This window comes from Panthera pardus, unplaced genomic scaffold (genome assembly GCF_024362965.1).
Source record: "Panthera pardus isolate Hobbes unplaced genomic scaffold, ASM2436296v1 HiC_scaffold_16, whole genome shotgun sequence".
Taxonomy (NCBI): Eukaryota; Metazoa; Chordata; class Mammalia; order Carnivora; family Felidae; genus Panthera; species Panthera pardus.
Window position 1 is genome coordinate 15,344,145 of NW_026526721.1, and position 21,641 is coordinate 15,365,785.

Consider the following 21,641-nt stretch of genomic DNA (forward strand, 5'->3'; position numbering starts at 1 on the left):
TTCCCTTGGTTGTCCGAGATAATAAATGGCTGCTCCCGCATGCCCGTTTACAAAGTGAGAGAAGGCAGGACCAGACAATTTAGCTCTTGAGTGTTCCTCCCCACGAATAATTGATCCAACCCTCTGCTGCTTCTCACTGCTGAATTACTGCTGTCGGCTTTTGCTCTACAGTTTGAAAATTGAGGTTCTGCTTCCTAGAGGCACTCCTCCAAGGTCAGAGAACAAGACTGAAATGCAAAATGTCTAGGCATCTGGTTAACTGTATCCCTCCCTCCAATACGCATGACTCATGAGGTCTTGCTTCTTCAGAAAGAGACATTCATTTGCTGATCTGTCCACTTAATTAACAGATAAAGCCAGTTGACTATTTGGGTTTAAAACACACACACACACACACACATACACACACACACACACACACACTTCTGTTTTGCTGATGAAACAATTTGAAAACAGAAGGCTGTAGTCATTCAAACTATACACTGTCCACCTCCCAGGAATAACCTGACCTTGACCATAATTTGATACTCTTTTAGTCTAGATTTGAAAGAACTTCTGTTACACAGACAGTAGAAAAATATATTCTCCCATTTCTCATTTTGTAGAAGAAAGTTCACATTGAATGGGACTCTGGGATTCAGCTGATCGGAAATGCTGTAGCAATGATACCTGACCTCCTCACTTATGGTAGGGCTGGTAAAAGAAGTCAGAGCTGGACGTTAAGCTGTGGTGTGCATTTGTCTAGAGTTTCAAGTTCGTAGGTTAAAAGAGAATGATATTATAAGGCTGTTCAATGCTGCCAATTTCAAATATTAGTATAGTTCCTGTAAACACACACTTGATGTTAATAGAAATTAAAGAGGACACATCCCATTACTTAACATATTGGCTACAAACAGTTATTTTCTCCACTTTCCAATACTTAATTAAAAGTTAGGTTTCATTCTCCCCAGTGCCTAAGTCAAGTTTTAATTAGAAGTATATAGCCAGAGCCCAATTTACACACTGCCTTCATTGAGTTAGAAGTCAATTGGTCACAACCTAAAACATAGCTTTGGATAAAAACCAACAGACTCCAGGTATATTTAGCATGAGTTATGTTTCCTAGAAACAAGGGTCTTTCCCCCCAAAAAAGTGGGAGGATGCATACAAGTTGCAAAAAGGGTAAAGAAAAAGTTGTCTCCCTTTCCTGGCTTTAGAGCCAACCAAAGAAATCTGAAGATTCCATGACTTACAGATGTTGTGTGCATTGTATGCATTCTATGACAGGCATTGGCCTTGATGGTGGAGAGACTGAATGGTTATTAAAGGTGCTGTCCTATATCCCAATCCTACTTCTAGGAACTTCATTACAGATAGGCTTAAAATACTTCCAAATGCAAACACTACCCCACACTCCCACTTACCTAGACCTGTCTCCTTATTTCACCAGTCAACTAACTCTTACTAAGTACAGAAAGAAAACAGTGACATTGAAATAGTTCACACTGGTGTGTGAATGTGGGATAGTCCTTGAAACTTCCTCAAAAATTTACGTTTCTAAAAAGAGTATTTGTCAAGCTAAATGAATTTCCAGCTGCTGTATTTAGGCAATAAATCAAAGTAAAGAAATAGAAAAGGAAAGAAGAGGCCTAACATTCCCACTGGTGATATTTTATTTAACTATCAGAAAAGCCCTTATATCTCCATTTTGCTGGTGAGGCATTGAGGCACAGCAGGGTTAATGAACTTACCCAAGGTCACACAGCTGGCACATTGCAAAGCTAGGATCTGGACAAAAATCTGTCTGTAAAACTCATATTTTGCCCAGGTAGGCAATGTCCTCCCACTGGGAGAATATATTTAGGGATCAAGCGTAGGACCACCCAGCCAATCCCAGAGTCTTTCCAAGTGTTAGTGTTCCACAACTGCCCCTCTCTTTCATGGATATACTTTACCTGCCTCTAAATTAAATAAATAAATATTTCACTCACCATCCAAATTCTTTCACAACCAAGCAAGCTTGAAGAAATTACTGGGGCAGTCCTTTCAATGTCCTTTGTTACTAATGTTCGTGTAGCTCTTAAAATGATCAAGATTTTCATGTGCATCTTCTTATTTGATTGTGTCAATATCCAGATGATGTACTTTACAGTTAGAGAACCAAAGCTCAGAAAGGTTATCAGCCTGTCCAAGGTCACACAGCAGCTAGATTGCCCAGCTCTGAAACACACCTGCATTACGTCTGTCTCACCAGGCGAGCAATAAATGCCTACAGAAGGCTTCAGATAAATAGTTCAGTTCCCTGAGGCTTTTCTCCTGGTTTTCTCCAGAAGCTAAACAAATCAATGTACTTCTCCAGGGCCTACTAATGGAGGAGTGACTTGGCCACTGGAGAAAATTGTGGGTCATTATTTTTTAAAAGAGCAATGGGTTTCACTGACTAGTAATCGCCATGGGTGGTTCTGTGATAGGAAGAACAATGATCAATAAGAATGAATACCCTCACTGAAGGAGTTCACAGTCAAGTGCACAGACATAACAACATAACAAGCAAGAATAACAGAGGATGAGCCTACAGCAGAGGTATGAGCAGTCCTAGTATAGTCCATGACAGGCACCCTCAACCAGCACTGGCTCCTCAATGAAGCCAGGCTCAGAACTTAGTCTACTGTTCATCCACACTTTTTTCTTCCATTTATTTTTTCCCTTTTAGATACCCCATCTCTCCATCATCCACTTTGCTCCTTTCATCCCATTCCTTATAAATTTTAAAGGCACTGATGATACCACTTTGGCAATGGAAGGTTTGTATCACTAGAATGTAAGCTCCACGAGGGAAGAAATTCTTGTCTGTTTTGTTCACTGCTATGTCCTTCAATGCCCACAATAATACATGGCATACAATAGGTGTTCAACAAATACATATTGGAAGAAAAATCTGATACTCATCTAAGAATTCTTAAATTAACAAAGAACAATGAGTTTAATAAATTCACAAACGAAAAGACCTCTCCCCACTCTATCCCAAATGGCACTAATTTTTCCTGTTTTATGTACACACTCATTCCTTCATTGTTTCATTTTCCCACAGTTAGTAGCTTCAATGTGATGCCCTGGTGTCTTCTCCCCAGACTCTAAGCTTTTGTGTCCATTCCTGGTTTAGAAGGGGCCTCTCTTTGATGTAAATGGGGTCACTGACAAGCCAGCAGCCTCTGATGTATTGTGTTCTGTGTAGATTGGGATTTGGAACTCCAACAGTGGCCTTAACATGACCGATGGCAACAAAGACAGGTCCAACAATATCACCGATTCACTGGCCAACCGAACACTCATAGTCACCACCATTTTGGTAAGTTGACTGGAAGTCAGGGTGTCTTATCTGGACTCCTACCCTAGACTTTAAACACCTTTTTCTGCAAATGTCTATTTTTAATTAGGACACTAAAAATTTATATTTGCATATACCTATAATTGCATTGAATTAGAAGCTTCCAACAATGTTCTGAATATCTCCCACCTTGGATCCGTTCTCAACTCAGCCCCACTCCACTCTCTAACCTGATCCAATTAGTCTTCCTTGCTCTCTGGCTGGTGGTTGTTTTCAACCAAGAAGACAAGAGACCAAGGAAGTAGGGAAAAGAGAAGTAAGAACATCCAATGGTTTTCTCAGAACTTCTGTCCTTCACAACCACAGCTCTTATTCTGTCAATGACCCTGCTTCTAGACTTCTGCTGTCCTGGACTCCAGGAGTACTCTTTTTTCCTGCCTGCCTGAGCCCTAAGTGCTACCAGCTTCCTGATTATGTTGGTCTTGGAATGTCAATACCCCACCCTTCCTCTCACCTGCATTCCTATTGGCTTCTTTGACCTGCTCACTCTTCCATAAATAACCCATTTACTAAGGGGTTTTTCAAAAGCCCAGGTAAGGATACTTCCTGCTTCCTATTAGAATCCTGATTATACTCCTATCCAGTCATTGTACATCCACAGGTTGTCCATTTTTCTTCTTTTCCAACCCTAACCCAAGGAACAAAGGACAGGAGTTTCTACCACTAAAATCTTCACTTTCAGATATTCTTGCTTTATTTGATTCAGTCCATAGTGTTGGACAAATTTATTTCTAAACCTGTTAACTTCTGAGAATTGTTCATCCATGATAAAAACAGTTTTGCTTTTCTGTGATTCCTTTCTCAGGAACTATCACATGGAAATGTAGATTTCTATTTCTATCAGTTTGTTTGAGGATAAGCCTAAATGGGTCTTAAATGTCGGGAGTAAAAATTGTATAATGAGGAGTAAAAGGGCCTACAGGTAATGTAATTATTACAATGTTATAAAATAAAATAAATTTTCATTTAGCCAAATGAGAATAAGGTTAAAGATATGTGATAGTGAGGAAATGTCCATTATTCATAGAATAAGGGATTTATTATGTAAGTGTATAAGCAAAGAATTACCAGATATAAGATTTGAGGTGAGTTCAAATAAGAAAATGGAACTGATAATATAAGAAGACTTAGAAATTGTCTTTGAACAAGACACCCGGAAGGAAACGAACCAAAATATGTAGATAAAAGTGAATATTGAAACTGAGATGAAATTTAACTGAGAGATGAGGAAATGAGACTATTTAGTAGATAGGATGTCTGAAAAGCAAGAGGTTATATTTGCTGATTTAGATTTCCTTTTTGTTAGTAGGTAAAGCTCTTATGTAAAAGCCAGGAGGGAGGGTCAGTCATGCAAAGGAAGTCCGGGTGTGGGTACAGATGAAGACCAGAGAGGCAGACATCTGGTCTTCCAGTCCCCTCACTGCTGGACCTCAGGTCCAAATGTGACTGTGTCTCTATCACACGTTTCACTCACAGCCCTGCCCTCAACAGTGGAGGAAAACATTCTCATTCACACACTGAGGAGAGAGAGGTAAGAGGGTATAGGGAAGATGAGTTTAGGGAAGGCAGCATGGTGAGTGACTAACTTCCTTACTCTGATATCCTAATCATCATTTTCAAATATTTTATATCTTCCGACTGCGGATGGAGCTTGTGTAAGTAAATTCTGCCTTCCGTTATAACAGGGCTTTCATATTTGGTTTGTTTCATATAGGAAGAACCCTATGTGATGTACAGGAAATCTGATAAGCCTTTGTATGGAAATGACAGATTTGAAGGGTATTGTCTGGATCTGTTGAAAGAATTGTCAAACATCTTGGGCTTCATTTATGATGTCAAACTCGTCCCTGATGGCAAATATGGAGCCCAGAATGACAAAGGAGAGTGGAATGGAATGGTCAAAGAACTTATAGATCATGTAAGCAAAAATGCATGTCTTATAGTTGAGTTTTAAGTGTCTGACAAAATGCATAGCTAGAAGTCAAAGAAAAAAAATGATTCTAATTCAGCATCGGAAGGAATGTTACACTCATTTGAATCCTAAAAATGGTTTAAAAAGTAGGGGGAAACAATGTAGAAATAGAGTTTGCTTACGTAGAAGGGCAAGTAAGGACACAAATTGGGGACAAAAATGTATGGATCCATCCATCATACGGAAGAGTAAACCTGAGTGATTCTTAAATTTGATAAAGAATTCTACAGTTTGTGGCTCAAGTCTCATCTTGTCAGCTGATTTTATGACCAAGTGGCTCCTTTCTTGCTTTATTTACATGCCCTTTTTAAAGACATACCCCTGCAGATTTTTCTTCCATTTACTTCCAGAATGTGTGTATGTCTGTGTGTGTGTGTGTGTGTATTTTATACCTTCTGGCTTCTCTTTGCTAGTAATTACCATTTCACAAACCTAACTGTGTAAATCAACTGCTTTTATACTAAAGCCAATCATTACGGAAGCTTCTTGCATGAAAAACATTTGAAATTAAGAAGTATAGATCAGGAGTACCCAGAAACGTCCAGACATTTGCTGGGAAGTGATACAAATAAGACAATGATTTCAAACTTGCTTTTGCAGAAGGCTGATCTGGCAGTGGCTCCTCTAACCATTACCTACGTTCGGGAGAAAGTCATTGACTTTTCCAAGCCCTTCATGACCCTGGGTATCAGCATTCTCTACCGGAAGCCCAATGGTACCAATCCAGGAGTGTTCTCCTTCCTCAACCCCCTGTCTCCTGACATTTGGATGTATGTGCTCTTAGCCTGCTTGGGAGTCAGTTGTGTACTCTTTGTGATTGCAAGGTGAGTTCGAGAACTACTGAGTTTACCAGCGATCTAGGTGTGCCTCAGACTGACATGTATGTTCTAGAGGTAAATATAGGTTAAGAACATTAAAGTGTTATTTTAGTTTTGCCTACTGCTCCATTCTGTCAAGTTTGCCCTCACAAAGGCCATGCTGTAAATGAGTATCTTCTAATTTTTTATAAAGGTACTTTTAAAAGACAAGAAGATATTTTTTATATGAATTTAACGTTCTCAGTATTTCAAGCAACATAAAATGTTCATTTGCCCATTTTCCCTGAATTATATTATAACGAAAGCAACAGCTCACCTAATAAATCTAAAACATTTCAACAGGAAGAGTAACATGCTGTCCAGACACTTGACCCCTGGAATATTCGGTTAAGCAAAACAGGAGAAAGTTATCTAGTAATTGTTGTAGCAGATGAGAAATACTGGGATGAAACAAGGTTATGAATCCTCAGGAACAAAGCAAAATACTTTGAAGATTTTATAAAATTTATTTTTTAAAACTATAGAGAGTTAAAGAGAATTCTAGAAATAACTATGAAAAGAAAAATTACTATCATGTAGAGTCTAGAGGCATGAAATATTTATGCTACCATTGATGATTCAGTTTAGGTTTTTTTCCTGAGATAACTCTATATTTAACCATTCCACTTTCCACCATTCTTCAAAGGATTTTTATACCTTTCAGTAGATGATATTTTCTAAATACCTTTGATGGTGAATTTGAAAGAAACACAGCTATTTTCTCTTTCTGTTGGCTTAAACATTTGATATCCCTAGATGGACCGTGTAAAAAAATAATTGCTTTTGGATGTCCCCCACTCATTTTCAATCTTTTTAATCTTTCAACAAAACTCAGTGAACTTTCTTCCCTGATCAATTTTTGTTTTCCCTCCAGGAATTTCTATGAGAAAAATTTCTTCAGGCTAGCTCTCTGTCATTGTCCACTCTCTGGTTTTGATGAATGCCAAGGAACTCTTTCCCTGGCATAATTATAAGGAATGTTTGGGAAAATAACCCAGGATAGAAAAGTCTTAGAGATCCATGAGGCACATATGGTCAAATTGAATGAATGTGTGCTCTCACATGTGGGTATTTATATATTCAACAGGAAATAAATGTTTTCTCCATACCCCATATCTTATCATTACCAGACCCCAGATCATCTTCCAGATTTTGCCCAACTATTAACTACATTTAAGTAATGATCAAAGCTCTCTTCCATATGTCGTACCACAAAAAAATAATATGTTAAAAGTAGTATAGTGATACTATCCTCTGGTACTTTAGTGCTCTAAATCAGTGGTTCTCAACTAGGAGAGATTTTGTCTTTCAGCTAACATTTGGCCATGTTCTAAAAACATATTTTTGGTTATCACAACCAAGAGTGCAAAACGGTACTGGTATAAAGTGGGTACAGTTCATAGATGCCACTGAACGTCCTACAGTAGGCACATAGCTCCCCACAATAAAGAATTACCCCTAAATGTCAACAGCACCAAGATTGAGAGACAATGTTTTAAATAATTAAAGAAGATGTTGCTTTGGGTATCAAATTTTCAGAGACAAGTTGCTGAGCTTTGGGGGTGCATTTCTCATTACTGTCTACTAAGTGAAATTAATACAGCCCTAGAATGGCTATTTCAAACATGACTACTTGATGTACATTGTAACGATGGATAAGACATTTTACTTTGGCTCGTTGTTCCATTCCTCTGCTCTGGGGCCCGCGTCTGTTGGGTGATATTGGAGACAGTGGAGCAAACCAAACAGCAGAGGGAAGTGGGTTTCCATATGCCCCAGTCTGTGGTTCTGTCTAGGCAGTGATGTTGATGAGTAGAAGAGGCAAGACAATGTTGATGACCAAATATTTAGCATACTGATTTGATCATGGCCAGTGGGAAACAAAACATGTCAGCAGCATCCAGAAGTTCTTATAAGCATACGGGCTGAATATACCCTTACACTTGACCCCAACTGTGCCTTTCACTTGCCTTATTTTTGCCATCAGAATATGTCCGAATAATGTAACATTCGGTCGTTTTCCCCTCCTTACTTTGGTTGTTTCTCTATCAGCTGTTAGTGACCCAGAGCCCTATATTTTCTGACTTCATTCTATTTCTATTAAGAACACACCCCGCAATCAATACTATCCACTCAATGTTCCTACTCACCGACAGCACCATTTATAAACCAGCTCTTCATTTAGCTTATTCTCCTCATTGCCCCCTACTCGCTACCTCTCCTCTCACTCTGGGTTTTGGAAAAGTGGAATTGCTATGCATCCAATGCACACTTGCAAACAGCATGGTGGTGCAACATGGGAAGTAACTCCCTGAGGTACACGGGTGTACTGCCGTGGGGATCATCCTCTCAACTATATTCATCTCTACACCCTTGAAATCCATTTCTACTTCTACTTCATAAAGCCACTAAATATATTTTGGAGGTGATGCCCAAAGACAAAATCCTTGGTGAATATATGTGCCACTTCACTTTTACTTCCCACCATCATAGCTAGAGACCATGAACTTGGTCACCCTGCACCAGGAAGCTAAGATGTGAAACAGCTTTCTGTTACCACCTTAGTGGTTTGCATTCAAAATAGTGAAGTAGAAGTAAAAAAGTTAATCTCATAATCATCTTTAGCTCTAGAGAGGCTTTTGAATTTGCGTTTTGAAGTGTATCCTTTTATGTCCTTTTAAAGGGGAAAAAATAAAGCCCATCACCGCATTTGGACTAATGTTCTCACTAGACAGATGCTTAAAAATCATTTGCTAAACTGAATTGAATTCATAAAGTTAGACAAACTAAGGAAAACTATAAAAATTTAAGTTACTACGACTTGTTTAGTTTATGATTCTATAAATGTGCATCTCAGTGTTTTTGTTTTGTGGTTAACATTTTTTAATTGCTTTTTGCAAAATATTCAACCCCAAAGAATTATGTCCATCATGAATACACAATTTAAATAAACCAAATATCCAGACATAATGTCTGCTTACATTTTATGATTTATGTTTGCCTTCTTTTTTTTTTTTAATTTTTTTTTTTAACGTTTATTTATTTTTGAGACAGAGAGAGACAGAGTGTGAACAGGGGAGGGGCAGAGAGAGAGGGAGACACAGAATCTGAAACAGGCTCCAGGCTCTGAGCTGTCAGCACAGAGCCCGGCCCGACGCGGGGCTCGAACTCACGGACCGCGAGATCGTGACCTGAGCCGAAGTCGGCCGCTCAACCGACTGAGCCACCTAGGTGCCCCATGTTTGCCTTCTTAAACCTGAACATTTTCTCGGTTGGCTTTGGCAAAAAACAAACTGACTGTAACTCAAAGGTTGTAATACAAACCCAGTGGTTTTATCACAAACTCAAATAGAGCTCTCCCCTTTAAAAGATGAACATATCTCCCTTTCTTCATGAGGTCCAATATTCATTCTCAACCATAAAAAGAATCCCTTAATTAGAGATCTTCAGTCTGAAGATTGTTTTATATCTTTCATTCAAGTAAAAGCTTGGCATATATAAACATAAACCCAAGATGAACCTTTATATTTCAACATAATGCTACTCCTTTATATGCAAATTTTGACACAGATTCTAAGCACATTTGTACCTTTCTCTGTTATTTTACTAAAGATCAGTATCAATTGGGAATAGCAACTTCAGAATATCATTGTGCGGGTCCTATATTAATTTTCCCCCAGCCTTCCTGATGCTGACATTGCTGTCACGTTGGCTACCTTTAAGCAGGCATTGGGCATTTCAAACTGAAATATCTACATCCAGGCAACAGGTGGGTCTATTGCATTACGAAAAACCAGCGTCTTATAGTCCAGGATCCTACTGATAGCTAATAGTCCTCAGTCCAACCCCAAATCACTCCGAGTCCTAGAGAGAAAGAACCTCAAATATCTCTGCAGACCAGGCAGAGTCATACTGCTGCTTAGGCAGTTTTCTTTTTTTCCATAGAAAATTAGCCTAAGTGTTCACTTAGAACTGCAAAGTATGAAACACTGACACAAGTTAAAAGCAGAATTTCAAAGAGGAAGTGGTGAGGTCATTGATCAGAACACACATGAGGAAGAAACACCTGACTATCAGGGGGTTAGTGGTTGCCAGGTTTTATGGTCTGTTTAGAAAACTCCTCCTTTTGAGTGCATGAGCCTCCTAATTTATTGCAATTAGTATTTTAAAATTATTGTACAAGTGACAATGATATTGTTGAAGTAACAGCATCTTTACTGTGCATACTGTTTCAATTAGTGGGTTCATTAATACCGGTATTCATTTCTTCAGCTCAGTAAACTACTATGGTTAGAAGAGTGTATAAATTCAAAACTTAATTATATTGTTGAAACAGTAATTAAAATGTATTGGCATGGCATTATCAATTGCAGTTATATTCACAAGCTTCACAGGAACCTGCGCTGTGAACCCTGCAGCTTTGGAGAAGGTTCAGTAATGAGTTGGATACCATTATTGTGGCGTAAACTATAAGGCTGTTATCCTGGTACCCCTAATTCCGATGAGGAGACCCTGTACACTTTCCAGAAGGTGTCCAGGGTTTTAGGGAATGGTTTTGCATTCAGAGGGTCTGCCCAGTTCCTTGTGCATGATTCATAGTGTGCCCTGCTTTTCGCTCTAGATAATGTATTCACCTTAATCCCAGTTCTCCCCATTGTGTCAGCAACCTGCTATTGTTTACTGCTGAAACCTTATGGCTGGAGAGCATTCCGTATGTTCTCATCGGTTTTATGGGGTTTTAACATTACTCTAACGCTCCTGCTTGCATTCAAAGGACCCAATGGCAAATGGCAAAGCTTCCAGCCTAAGGACTCCTGCATTTTAAATCATTTCCAGATCACTTTGCCGAGCATCTGCTAACGTCTCTTTGGAAAAATAAGTGCCCCTTGGCAAGATAGCCCTACAAAATAACCACAGAGCAGGCAACTCCTTGGGCTACAAAGGTCAGACAGATTTTTTGAAAACAGAGAAAGAACCAAAAATCTCTTCCCCAGATTTTTATTATCACACATCGCAGAGATATCTGGATTCCATCTTGTTTACAAATAAGGAAACTGAGGCCAGAGAGGTTAAGTGACCTGTTGAAGATAGACTTCCTAACCTTCTAGGACTGCTGATCAAGTGACTACAATCCGTCATTCTATCAACACAATAAAAACAAATCAAAAGGGAAATTTGAATGTAAAGCTCTCCAGGGAGACAAGCTATAGAGTTAACACTCATGAACCCTATCCCTATTCCCTGGTCCAGGATACTTCTAAGTTTAAACTTTGTCTCTTCATTGAAAGATTATGATTTTCCTTTCCATATATGAACTGAACAAAATCGAATATACCCCAAATCCACACCTTTTTGTTCACTAATTTTTTCACGATTGCAGGTCTTTTGATGCGTTATGAAATCATTAAACCACATACTTCTTTTAAGCATCTGTCCACAGATGCCCCTCGCAGGCAAGACACCCCTTCACTTTGCGTCCCCCAGCCTCTAGCAACATAGTATCTTGACACTTGGTATGAAACCAGTGTATGTAGCAGTCATTGCTGCTTGGTGGGGTAAACACTTGGGATGAGTGAACCTTTCTTTACAGCCCAACTAGTTGTTCAGTAAAATGGAAATGAATGAAACCTCAGAAGAATTCAGTAAATGTAGGTCGGAGACGTACAATTCCAGCCAACCAAAGCACTTGGCCTAGAAATAAGAAGTTTGGTAAATATAATGTCTCAAGTCTCCTTTGAACCTTGCCCACCAAAGCTGTAAGTTGATGAATACTGCCTTTACTGTTTGGGTTTGATTACTTTCACCATTGATTGTTGGGTTTTCTGTATTGCTCAGCAAGTTTTGCTGGTGCCACGTGCATTTATCTGATGTTTACAGACTGTTTCTGTTAACTATGCAGGTTTACACCCTACGAGTGGTATAACCCCCACCCATGCAACCCTGACTCAGATGTGGTGGAAAACAATTTTACTTTACTAAATAGTTTCTGGTTTGGAGTTGGCGCTCTCATGCAGCAAGGTACATCGGTTGCCCATCTTTGTCACAGGCATCCCAGAGTCTGCTGACAGGCTTTGTTGCTGGTAAACTCCACCCTAAAGCGAGAGGGTAGGCTGAAAAACCATCTCAGGAATCAAAAAAAAAAAAAAAAAAAAAAAAATAGAACCTGACCTTCCCAGCCAGTTCTAAAAATAGCAAAGATAAAAATGTGAACTAAATGGAACCTCTTGCTATATTTCTAAAATAAGACTTCTACCAAGCAGTGAATACAAATGTTCCTAGAAGGAAGTAAAGGTTAAAGTACCTTAGAAATGGTTTACAAATTTGCACAGGTGGAGGTATCAGATCTTTCCTTTTCAGCCATAACTGTGCAAGCCAAGGGTTCGAAAGGAGTGGAATTTGAATCCTTTCAAAATTAAGTTGGCTGACATTTTTCCAATAGCTGACACTAACTAAACTGTTACCACTCTGGCAACCCTACTGGGATCCATCTTAGCTTGGAACTTTTCACAGTCTTCCTTGATCAGTAAGCACAGCAACAGTAAACTCTCAAGGTTGAGGACATGAAATTCAATCCACAGAGTTGTAATATATTTTCTATAGTTTCTATGATGTGGGGATTTTGATTTTGGTGGGGAAGGAGGAGGGAGTTTTTTTAAACTTTGGAAGAAATCCAACGCTTTCGTGGATTTTCCTCAGCTTTGATTCTAGGCGTATGGTCTAGAAAAGACTTCCCAAGATTAAATGCATTAATTTAAGAAAATCATAAGTCACAGATGCTGTCGTTTTAGAATAATCTGCTCATTTGACAATAAGCTGCTAAATAAATTGGCAAAGAAAATTCAACAAGAATATATATTAAACATGTTTGTTACTTGGGGGTGAACCTAAGGCTCCTCATAAGGGAGTTGTTGTAATACCACTGGAAATGTTTACATTCTGTGTCTACAAATGAGAGAGAGAGAGAACAAGGGTCTGTAGTGTGGAAATGCCAAATATTTGAGGAAAGTGAGTAAATTCTCTCATCTGGCAGTTCAGCATAGTTTATGTGGGCATCGTTAAATACGTATAGACATAGCATCTAATTTACTACGAATCAGTTGGATAAGTTTAGAGCATAGCACAGAACTTTAAGTTCTGCAGGAAAACCCATTAGAAGCTATATACTGCTTTACCAATGCATTTAATTTTTAGGACATTTATCTTGTAAGGAATTACTTTCAAAAAATAAGGAGACTGACCCCTCCCCCACACACTATAGCTTGCCTTTCTATACCATTAGAATAGAAAAATATAGACATGGGTTTCAAAGAGCACGCAGCAAGTCCATGCAGGTATATATGATCATGACTGCCTTGTGTCATATGAGTGCACCCACCTCCCCAAATCTCTTTCATATTCTGTTTGGAGTTTACCATCATCCACAGCAAACCATGGGATGCAGTGTCTGATCGTTACCACTACCTTGGGTACATGACAGTCAGCCCCAACCAGACTCTGCTTGTTTTTCAAGAAGTTTAAAAATATTTGTCAGTTGAAATATCATCGTATACAAATTTGTGGTACCGATGACTCCTAGTGCATCTGTCTTTAGCATGTGGCATTGGGCCAGGTAGCAACCTTCTGTATCAACTGTTGTGCTCTCTCTTGTTAGCAGAAGCTTGTCACTGTACTCAATTGGAAACCATTTGTTTAATTTCTTTTTTAATGTGATGATCAGACTTTCTCTTTTCTACAGAGCGTGAGCAAAGTCTGGATCAGGATTGGCTGTCATGTCTGCCGTAAAAGGCACTAAAGGGACTTCAGCAAGTATTGTCTCTCATCCCAAAATTTTCTAAGGATGTTTCACTCAACTTTTATTGCTTTCATAACTTCATTCTCTCTACTTCTGAACTTGGACAGATCATCTCTATTTGAGGAAAGCCATTTCTAAGTATTTCAGTTAACACTGAGGGTCATGAAAGTCACAAAACTATGTGAAAATAAAAAACACAATGACATATCCAGAAATCTAATTTATATCCTATGCCAAGGGTTTAAAATGCAATCTGAGTAGGTTTCTACTAATTATTTTTTTTCAATTTCCACAACTTCATTCAAAAGTACATTTATTTTAAATATGCTAGATGCGAATTTGTATTTTTTGTTACCTGTCAGAGGTTGGTTATCAATGGGTTTATCCAGTTTTGCTGCCACATAACATAATACGTAATTACACAAATAACAAATTACTACCTTATATTTTCATGAATGCTACAAAATAACATAAGGATAAATTTATAGGAGAAAATCTATAACTATAAGCTAAGAAAATATATCTATATTAACTGTATTACTTCTTTCCCATGGCTATTTTATGAAATAAATGGTATTTTAATGATAAGCAACTAAAGATCTAAATAATATCACACTGCCAAAAGGCTGCTAGATCAATTAAGTACAAAGATATGAAACAACCTTGGGCATTAAACACACACAGACACCCACAGGCATATAAATCCCATTAAACCACAAGATTAAAACAACAGCAACAAACTATCCCACTAAATCCTTGGAGGCAATTTAATGGAAACTATTATAAATCTGTGTAATATTACACACCCAAATTCAAACAAACAAAAGAAGGAAATACAAATCGCAGTGAAACTATTTACCTCATTAAAAGAGAATAAAGCTCCTAGATTTCCTAAGAGCATTAGGAAAATATATCTGTTAATTCAACGCCCGGAAACTCTGCCAACCTTGATCTGCTTATCATGAGCCCCGAGCTGGCTTTGATTTCATGAGCAATATGTGTGTCTGTTTATAGATTAAATTTGAGCATAAACTCATTTATCTGTAGGTTGGTAAACTCCAATTCCCCTTTCCATCTTAAGCCATTGACTACAAAACTTCAAAACACCCAATCAGAATAGCGAAAGAATCTTTGAAACCAGATATTTCCCCTGTTCTACTTCACGTTTTGGATTTTTACATTTAGGGTGTTTTTCTTCCACTTTTTAACTAGTCATATAAACTTATCATGCCCCCAAGTTCATGGAGGAAATGCCAAGTACAGAACCCATGGTGAATTTCAGGCAAGCAGAGTAGCCAAAATCCACCCATGAATCAGTACAATTGGAATGAGCCCTGCATATCCCCTTCTGCCCCTTTTAATTCTACTACTGGATTCATTGACCTTCATAGCTCAGGTTGACCAACAGTTTTGAGCTAAGGAGTTTTCACAAATGTCTAACCTTTGTGTAAGGACACTTGGCCCATAGACCCTTTCTTTTAGAGAGAAAGGGTCTCTTAGAAAACATGTTAAGTGCCTCTCCATGTTATCTTTCACAATAATAATCATTGGATGACATATAAAAATGGATTTTTTTTACCAGAAAGAGCCCCTTTCCACTTAAGAAACAGCCAGTCATCGATGTATAATTAATAAAAGAGCACTTTAAAAAAACAAAAGTATGTTTTTCAGTGAATACATTCTCCTCAGTCAATTAAGAATATACATTAGAAAAAAAATAATTTTGACTTTAAAAGTAGCATAAAACAATGAAAAAGGATTCATCTGCTGTCAAGTGTGGCTTTATCCTATTTCATTTTATTGTAAAATCTTAATGTCTTATTAAAGTACATGAGACAAATGGCATAATATGTTAATCTTTTAAAAGTTTCTCATATCCTTTAACCTTAAATAAAAATATGTTAGCACTTCAAAGTTTTCATAGCTGTATAAAAACTGATAACACTTTATTTCACACAATAAGATACATATCTAAAAGTTTAATAAAAGCATCCAAAGATTGGGGGTTGACTTTTCAACAAAAACAAGCAAACAAACTCAGATCTAAGCAACTAAACTAACTCTATAAATTTTAGACATACAATATCTCAAGGTTAAACACATTTAATACCATGAAATGTCAGTAAGTTGCATTTTAAGCAGTAATTGTGATTAGTGAAAAAGATTATTTAGATTTTGCTCTAATTAGAAAAAATACTTCTATTTCACCTACACACAAGAGAGCAAGTCTTTGATGGCTTTATAATTTTCATGTCACAAAAATGCATTATCTCTCTCGACTAGTGTTGAATCATAAGTCTTCTCTCTTTTAACTTTGCTTAACACTCTTATTCTGGTGACACCATCACAGGATCAGAGCTGATGCCCAAAGCTCTATCAACCAGAATAGTTGGCGGGATATGGTGGTTTTTCACCTTAATCATCATTTCATCCTACACTGCCAACCTGGCTGCCTTCTTGACAGTGGAGAGAATGGAATCCCCCATAGATTCAGCAGATGATCTGGCAAAGCAAACCAAAATAGAATATGGGGCAGTCAGAGATGGATCCACAATGACCTTCTTCAAGGTAAGAAACTGACAATGGATTCTCAATGGTTACCTCATACAGAGGGGAGGGAAACGTGGAATAGAAGAGTCTCTCTTAAAAATAAAGATTTGGGGGGGGGGCAGGTTTAAAAAAAATAATAAAATTTACTATGACACACTCCCATTACAAGGAACCTATGTGCCCCCAGCAGTCAGTATAAAGCAGTTTCTCTGGTTCCTCTATCCCCAGTTTAGTACACTCAGATCTATAGGTCAGTACCTTCTTGCCGTCACTAGAACAACAACGGCAACAAAAATGCTGTTTTCTGAATACAGCTCAACTACCCATTAACTAATCACTCATGCATGGAACCTATAAAACGAAGATTCCTTAATTTGAAATTCTGACAATCAGATTACAGAATACTTGAATATCATTGTTTTGTTCTTTCTGTTCTGTATCTAATGAGATAGAAACGGGTAACAAATAAACGTATTGACACTGGAATTTATTTGGAGATTCAGAACCAAAAACATTCTGAGGGAGTCCAGTCAAATATTGTATCTGCACCAGTGAGGACGGTGCCACCAGGGTAGCCTGAAGCTTTCCAATAGCTTGGAGTGCCTTCCAAAGCACCAAAGGAGAATTAAAGTTAGAGTCACATAGTTTTATTGTCAAGTGCATTTCATTGTTCAAGTATTTGTAATTACTTACCTAGAGTGATGCAACTGATTTCTTCCTTGCCTATGAAATAAGCCTTAGTACTTTTATTATGAAATCTCAGACACAATAGGCTCCATGGGTAGGCGGGGTGATGGGATTTCAATAGATCCTGGGAGGTGTAGCGATAACAAAAACACCTTAGAGATCATGAAGGTCAGCCCTTGGCTTTACTTATGAAGAGAACAAAGCCTTCAGAAGCTAAATTATCTGCTCAAAATCACAAGCTTGGTCTATGACAGGGATGGGTTAGAACCTTCTTTTAAGAGGCAACTGTACATGTGAAGACAAAGAAAAAGAAAAACAGTAGCGCAACCGAAATAAATTCTAAAAACACCTGTGTCAAGGTTTCACATCTAGATTACCAAAAATGAAGTTGTCATCCCAGGATTGAGTAGATACTAATTTAGGAATAAAAAAACTAAGGGTGAAAAAAGGAACAATTCGTTGTTACCAGTATTGGTTCACCAAAACAGGTACCACTTATGCAGTAAATTTTATTCAACAATTAACAATAATTAATAAATAAAAATTACTTTGTTTTAAGAGTAAACTATACCCAGAGGTTTATCAAAAACAGAGCACCATAAAAAGTTAGGATTTACTTTTCCTCTCTGTTAGAAAAAAAAAAATGATTTTTAAACATTCTTTTCATTTTAAGAAATATGTCATTGATTTAGTGAATGTATAAAGGGCAGTGATTGTTTCTTCCCTAGACGAGTGTTGTTTTAAGGACAAATGACATTAAATATATGGCTTTCCAAGCTTCTGAAAGCTTGGATTTTTGTAAAATCGATAGTGTGAAGAGACAGAAGTTACTCCAAGCTAGTGATTCATCACGATGCTTGTCAGAAACCAGGAAAGTTACCTGCAAGACATATAGGACTGAGGGACATTGCCAAAGTAGAATTGGGTATGTCTGAAAAAAATCTGAAATGATTTACCTCTTTCATCAGTATCAGAAAGTTTTAAAGTATTGGGAAGTAGATAAGTAGAGGCAGAGAAGATTCTCCTACCTTCTGGATGTATACTACAAATACAGAAGAGAGAGAGGCTGCCGTTTGCAAAAGCAATGGGCCTGACGTTGCTCCTGTGCAAATCATCTGTGTATTCACAAAGCATCCCTTGGCCTCATTTTGATCTCCTTCTGTCCACATGCCTCTTTGTATATAAAGGGTGCTGGTCCCCATTATTCCAGCAGGACCCTGGGGTGGCCACATTACAGTGTATTGGATAGTGCATTTCCCTACAACAGTCACGAGCTACTCTCACAACTTCTACTCCCTGGGCATTTTCATAGAGGGTTCCTGCTTGCTCCTTGGCCCTGAAAATGAGGCACAAATGAAAGTGGTCTCTCAGGTCACCAGGCAAATGATGATTCAAGAAACATCTCAGGGAGAAAGAATGTGATCATAGTACCAGCAACAGCAGTGAAAAGTAGCAGCATGCCCAGCACCCTAGCTCATAGCCACGCACTCTGTTTCTAAATGTTCTACATAGATGATCTCATCTGATCCTTATAAAGACCATTTGAGGCAAGTACTGATATTATCCCCATTATACAAAGAAAATGAGGCACAACTCAGTTAAATAGCTTGCCCCAAATTTACAAATCTGTCAATGGAAGAGGCAGGCTTCAGCCAAACCTCAGAGTAAGCTCCTTGAAGGTAGAGAATTTCTTTCTTTTGTTTGCCATTATGTCCCCAGAACCTAAAGCAATGCCTAGCACATAGCAGGCCCTCAGAAAACATGTTTCCAAAAACCAAACAAATGTACTAATGAATTCTAAGAAAGATGGAGGGAGGGAAGAGAGCAAGTGTCTTTGTCCATTCAGGCTACTGTCATGAAATACCACAGACTGGGTAGCTTATAAAAAACAGAAATGTGTTTCTCCACTTCCGGAGGCTGGAAGTCTGAGATCAGGGCATTAGCATGGTTGAGTTGAGGGCCCTCTTTCAGGTCACAGACTCTTCATTGTATCCTCACATGGAGGAAGGGACAAGGGTTCTCTCTGGAGCCTCTTTAATAAGGCACTAATCCCATTCATAATGGCTCCTTCCTCATGACTTCAACACCTCCCAAAGGCCTCACTTCCTAATACCATCATCTTTGGGAGTTAAAGATTCCAACATACAGATTTCAGGGGACACATTCAGACCACAGCAGCAGGGATAATAGAGACCCACACAGGAAAAGACACTGTTGCCATGTTCCTCGATTTACAAGTTAGCTTGTAGCCCAGCAACCTTATTTATCAAGAAGGAATTTATTTGTAAAAAGAGAACAAGGACTAAATCCGATTTAGTTTTCCCCTTGAGGGAGGCAAGCTGTCAGAAAGCTTCAGAGGGATACACACTCAGGGTTCTTAAGCTGGATTACTCCACAAGGGAAAGAAACATTCCAGGCTGTCAGCTCTCAGGGTAGTTCCACCTGGAGTCACTGAGTGACAGTAGTTAATGGTCAAAAACCTCAGTCCTGACCGTGCTCTTCACTACCATTTCACCTCGGCTGTGCCATCGGGGCTCCCTCCCTCCCTTTCTCTCAATTGAAGACAATATCCTCTCTTGGGCTATTGAATGAGTAAGAAAAGCCGTCTTCGCCTAGTATAACCTGGATCAGAATCCATTTTGGGGTCATAATCCATTTGCTCAGATGGGTCTCATCTCCACTCAACCACAAGGAAGGTTCTAATAAGCATTTTCTTATCACACACCGTGTAACTTCAAGTGCTTTTGTTCCCAGGGGAAGAAACTTTTTTTTTTTTTTTTTCCTACCTCTGGCTGCATCCAAATGGTAGAAATCTGTCCTTTTGTTTTCAAGTTGATTCTAAATGGTTTTTAGAGCTATGGAATAGGAAGTACCTAAAAGGAAAGAACTGTAGAAATTATCAAAATTTGTGAAGACACAAAATACCCTAATTGCTCACATGTGGTCTCTAGACCACAAGAATTTAGAGAAGTTTCTCTTTGACAAGTGTGGCCAGAAGTTGCTTACTAAAGTTTCAGTCAAAATCTACTGGGTTTTTTTCCGCTAGACTTTTCTACTCTTGCAGGCAGCACAACCCTAGATTTCAAATTTAGTTTACTTGATTTTCAACATGAAAAACACCCCAAAATTTAATTTGTTCAAATAGCTCAGGTGAAATTCCACTCTCTACCATCTGAATTCAGGTAAGGCTGAGGGAATAAACTGACATCTATTAAGCAAGTGTTAGTCAAGGTACTATGTGTCTAAGACAGGAAAGGCTGAAGCAGTTTTCCTTCACTGAGTCATTTGTATACAGAATAACTACATTGGTCATCAGAGACTGTGTTTACACAAGAAAACCAGGGTTAAATCATAAATTCAATTTCACATGCATTCACAAAGCTTTAGGTGAACACCTGGAATTTGATATTGTCCAGAGAAAGGAACAACTCTTAAGTTTTGTGGCCAAAGTCACTCTGTTAATGATGCTTATTAAACATTATATTTTCTCAAGGTTGTCAGCACTTTGAGTCTTAAAGTCTTCAACACTAGGGATGATATAATATCTATTTGTTCAAAGGATGTCAGTTACCACTAGGCCAACTACCAAGACAAGGTTAAAGAGAGGAAGAGTATTTTATCAGCCATCCAGGGACTGTTGAAGATGTCTCAGGAAATCCCCTGATATTTGGGGATCTTTTATTTCTCCTTGTCTTGTTTGTATTGCTAATAAATGGACTCTTTTTATAAGTCAGTGTTTTAATAATTTAGAATCTCAAGAGACTTCATTTGGGAGAATTTTTCAGCAAACTCCCTTTTCTTTATCCCACTAGGGATAATACTAAATCATAATATGATATTAACTGGATTGGTTTCTCAACTCTCTGCTGCAGAATTTCTTGGTTCTTTCTACTGTTTCAAACGCTTGAACGGTAAAAGTTTTCCCTGCCCTTCTAACTCCCCAAGACCACCACCAGCATCTTAGGAAGTACAAAGATCAGTCAGTTCATGGCCAACCTGTGGACACAACGTGGGTGTAGCATCCCCAAGGTCAACACGAACCATTACCTCATTTATACCCAAGAAAATTGACAGCAATGGCATCCAGCTCCAGCTTTCCCTTTCATAATGGAGCACTAAGACATTAGTTTTCTCCATCTCTCATAGAAGGTAAGGAAAGTACAAAACTTCTGTTCTTTCTCCTTGATGTAATTCTATTAATTACCTTTCAGGGTAAAGGGAATAGTCCAAACTTTGGTCTCATGATGACAGTTTAGCAAGTCACATTTTTTTTCCAGTTAAAGAAGGCATTGTTGTAAAAAGTCTAAGCACAGTTTGAGGTCTAAAAAGGAGGATATCCCAATGCCCCTTGCAAACCAATCTCCAAACAGAATAATGGTGCCAGCCTATTGTTCAGAGATAGAGGATACCAGC

The 21,641-nt window shown here is 38.4% G+C and overlaps 1 protein-coding gene across 7 annotated transcripts in view; it reads left to right on the forward strand.

The window, feature by feature from the left end:
- GRIK1 (glutamate ionotropic receptor kainate type subunit 1) overlaps window positions 1-21,641 on the forward strand; it is a 370,160-nt gene that overhangs the window by 316,714 nt on the left and 31,805 nt on the right. For all 7 annotated transcript variants that reach the window (XM_019467826.2, XM_019467828.2, XM_019467827.2 and 4 more), the window contains 5 exons: window positions 3,218-3,331; window positions 5,085-5,288; window positions 5,943-6,166; window positions 12,099-12,217; window positions 16,342-16,559. In XM_019467826.2, the coding sequence (XP_019323371.1) occupies window positions 3,218-3,331; window positions 5,085-5,288; window positions 5,943-6,166; window positions 12,099-12,217; window positions 16,342-16,559 (879 nt within the window). The remainder of the gene's footprint in view (window positions 1-3,217; window positions 3,332-5,084; window positions 5,289-5,942; window positions 6,167-12,098; window positions 12,218-16,341; window positions 16,560-21,641) is intronic.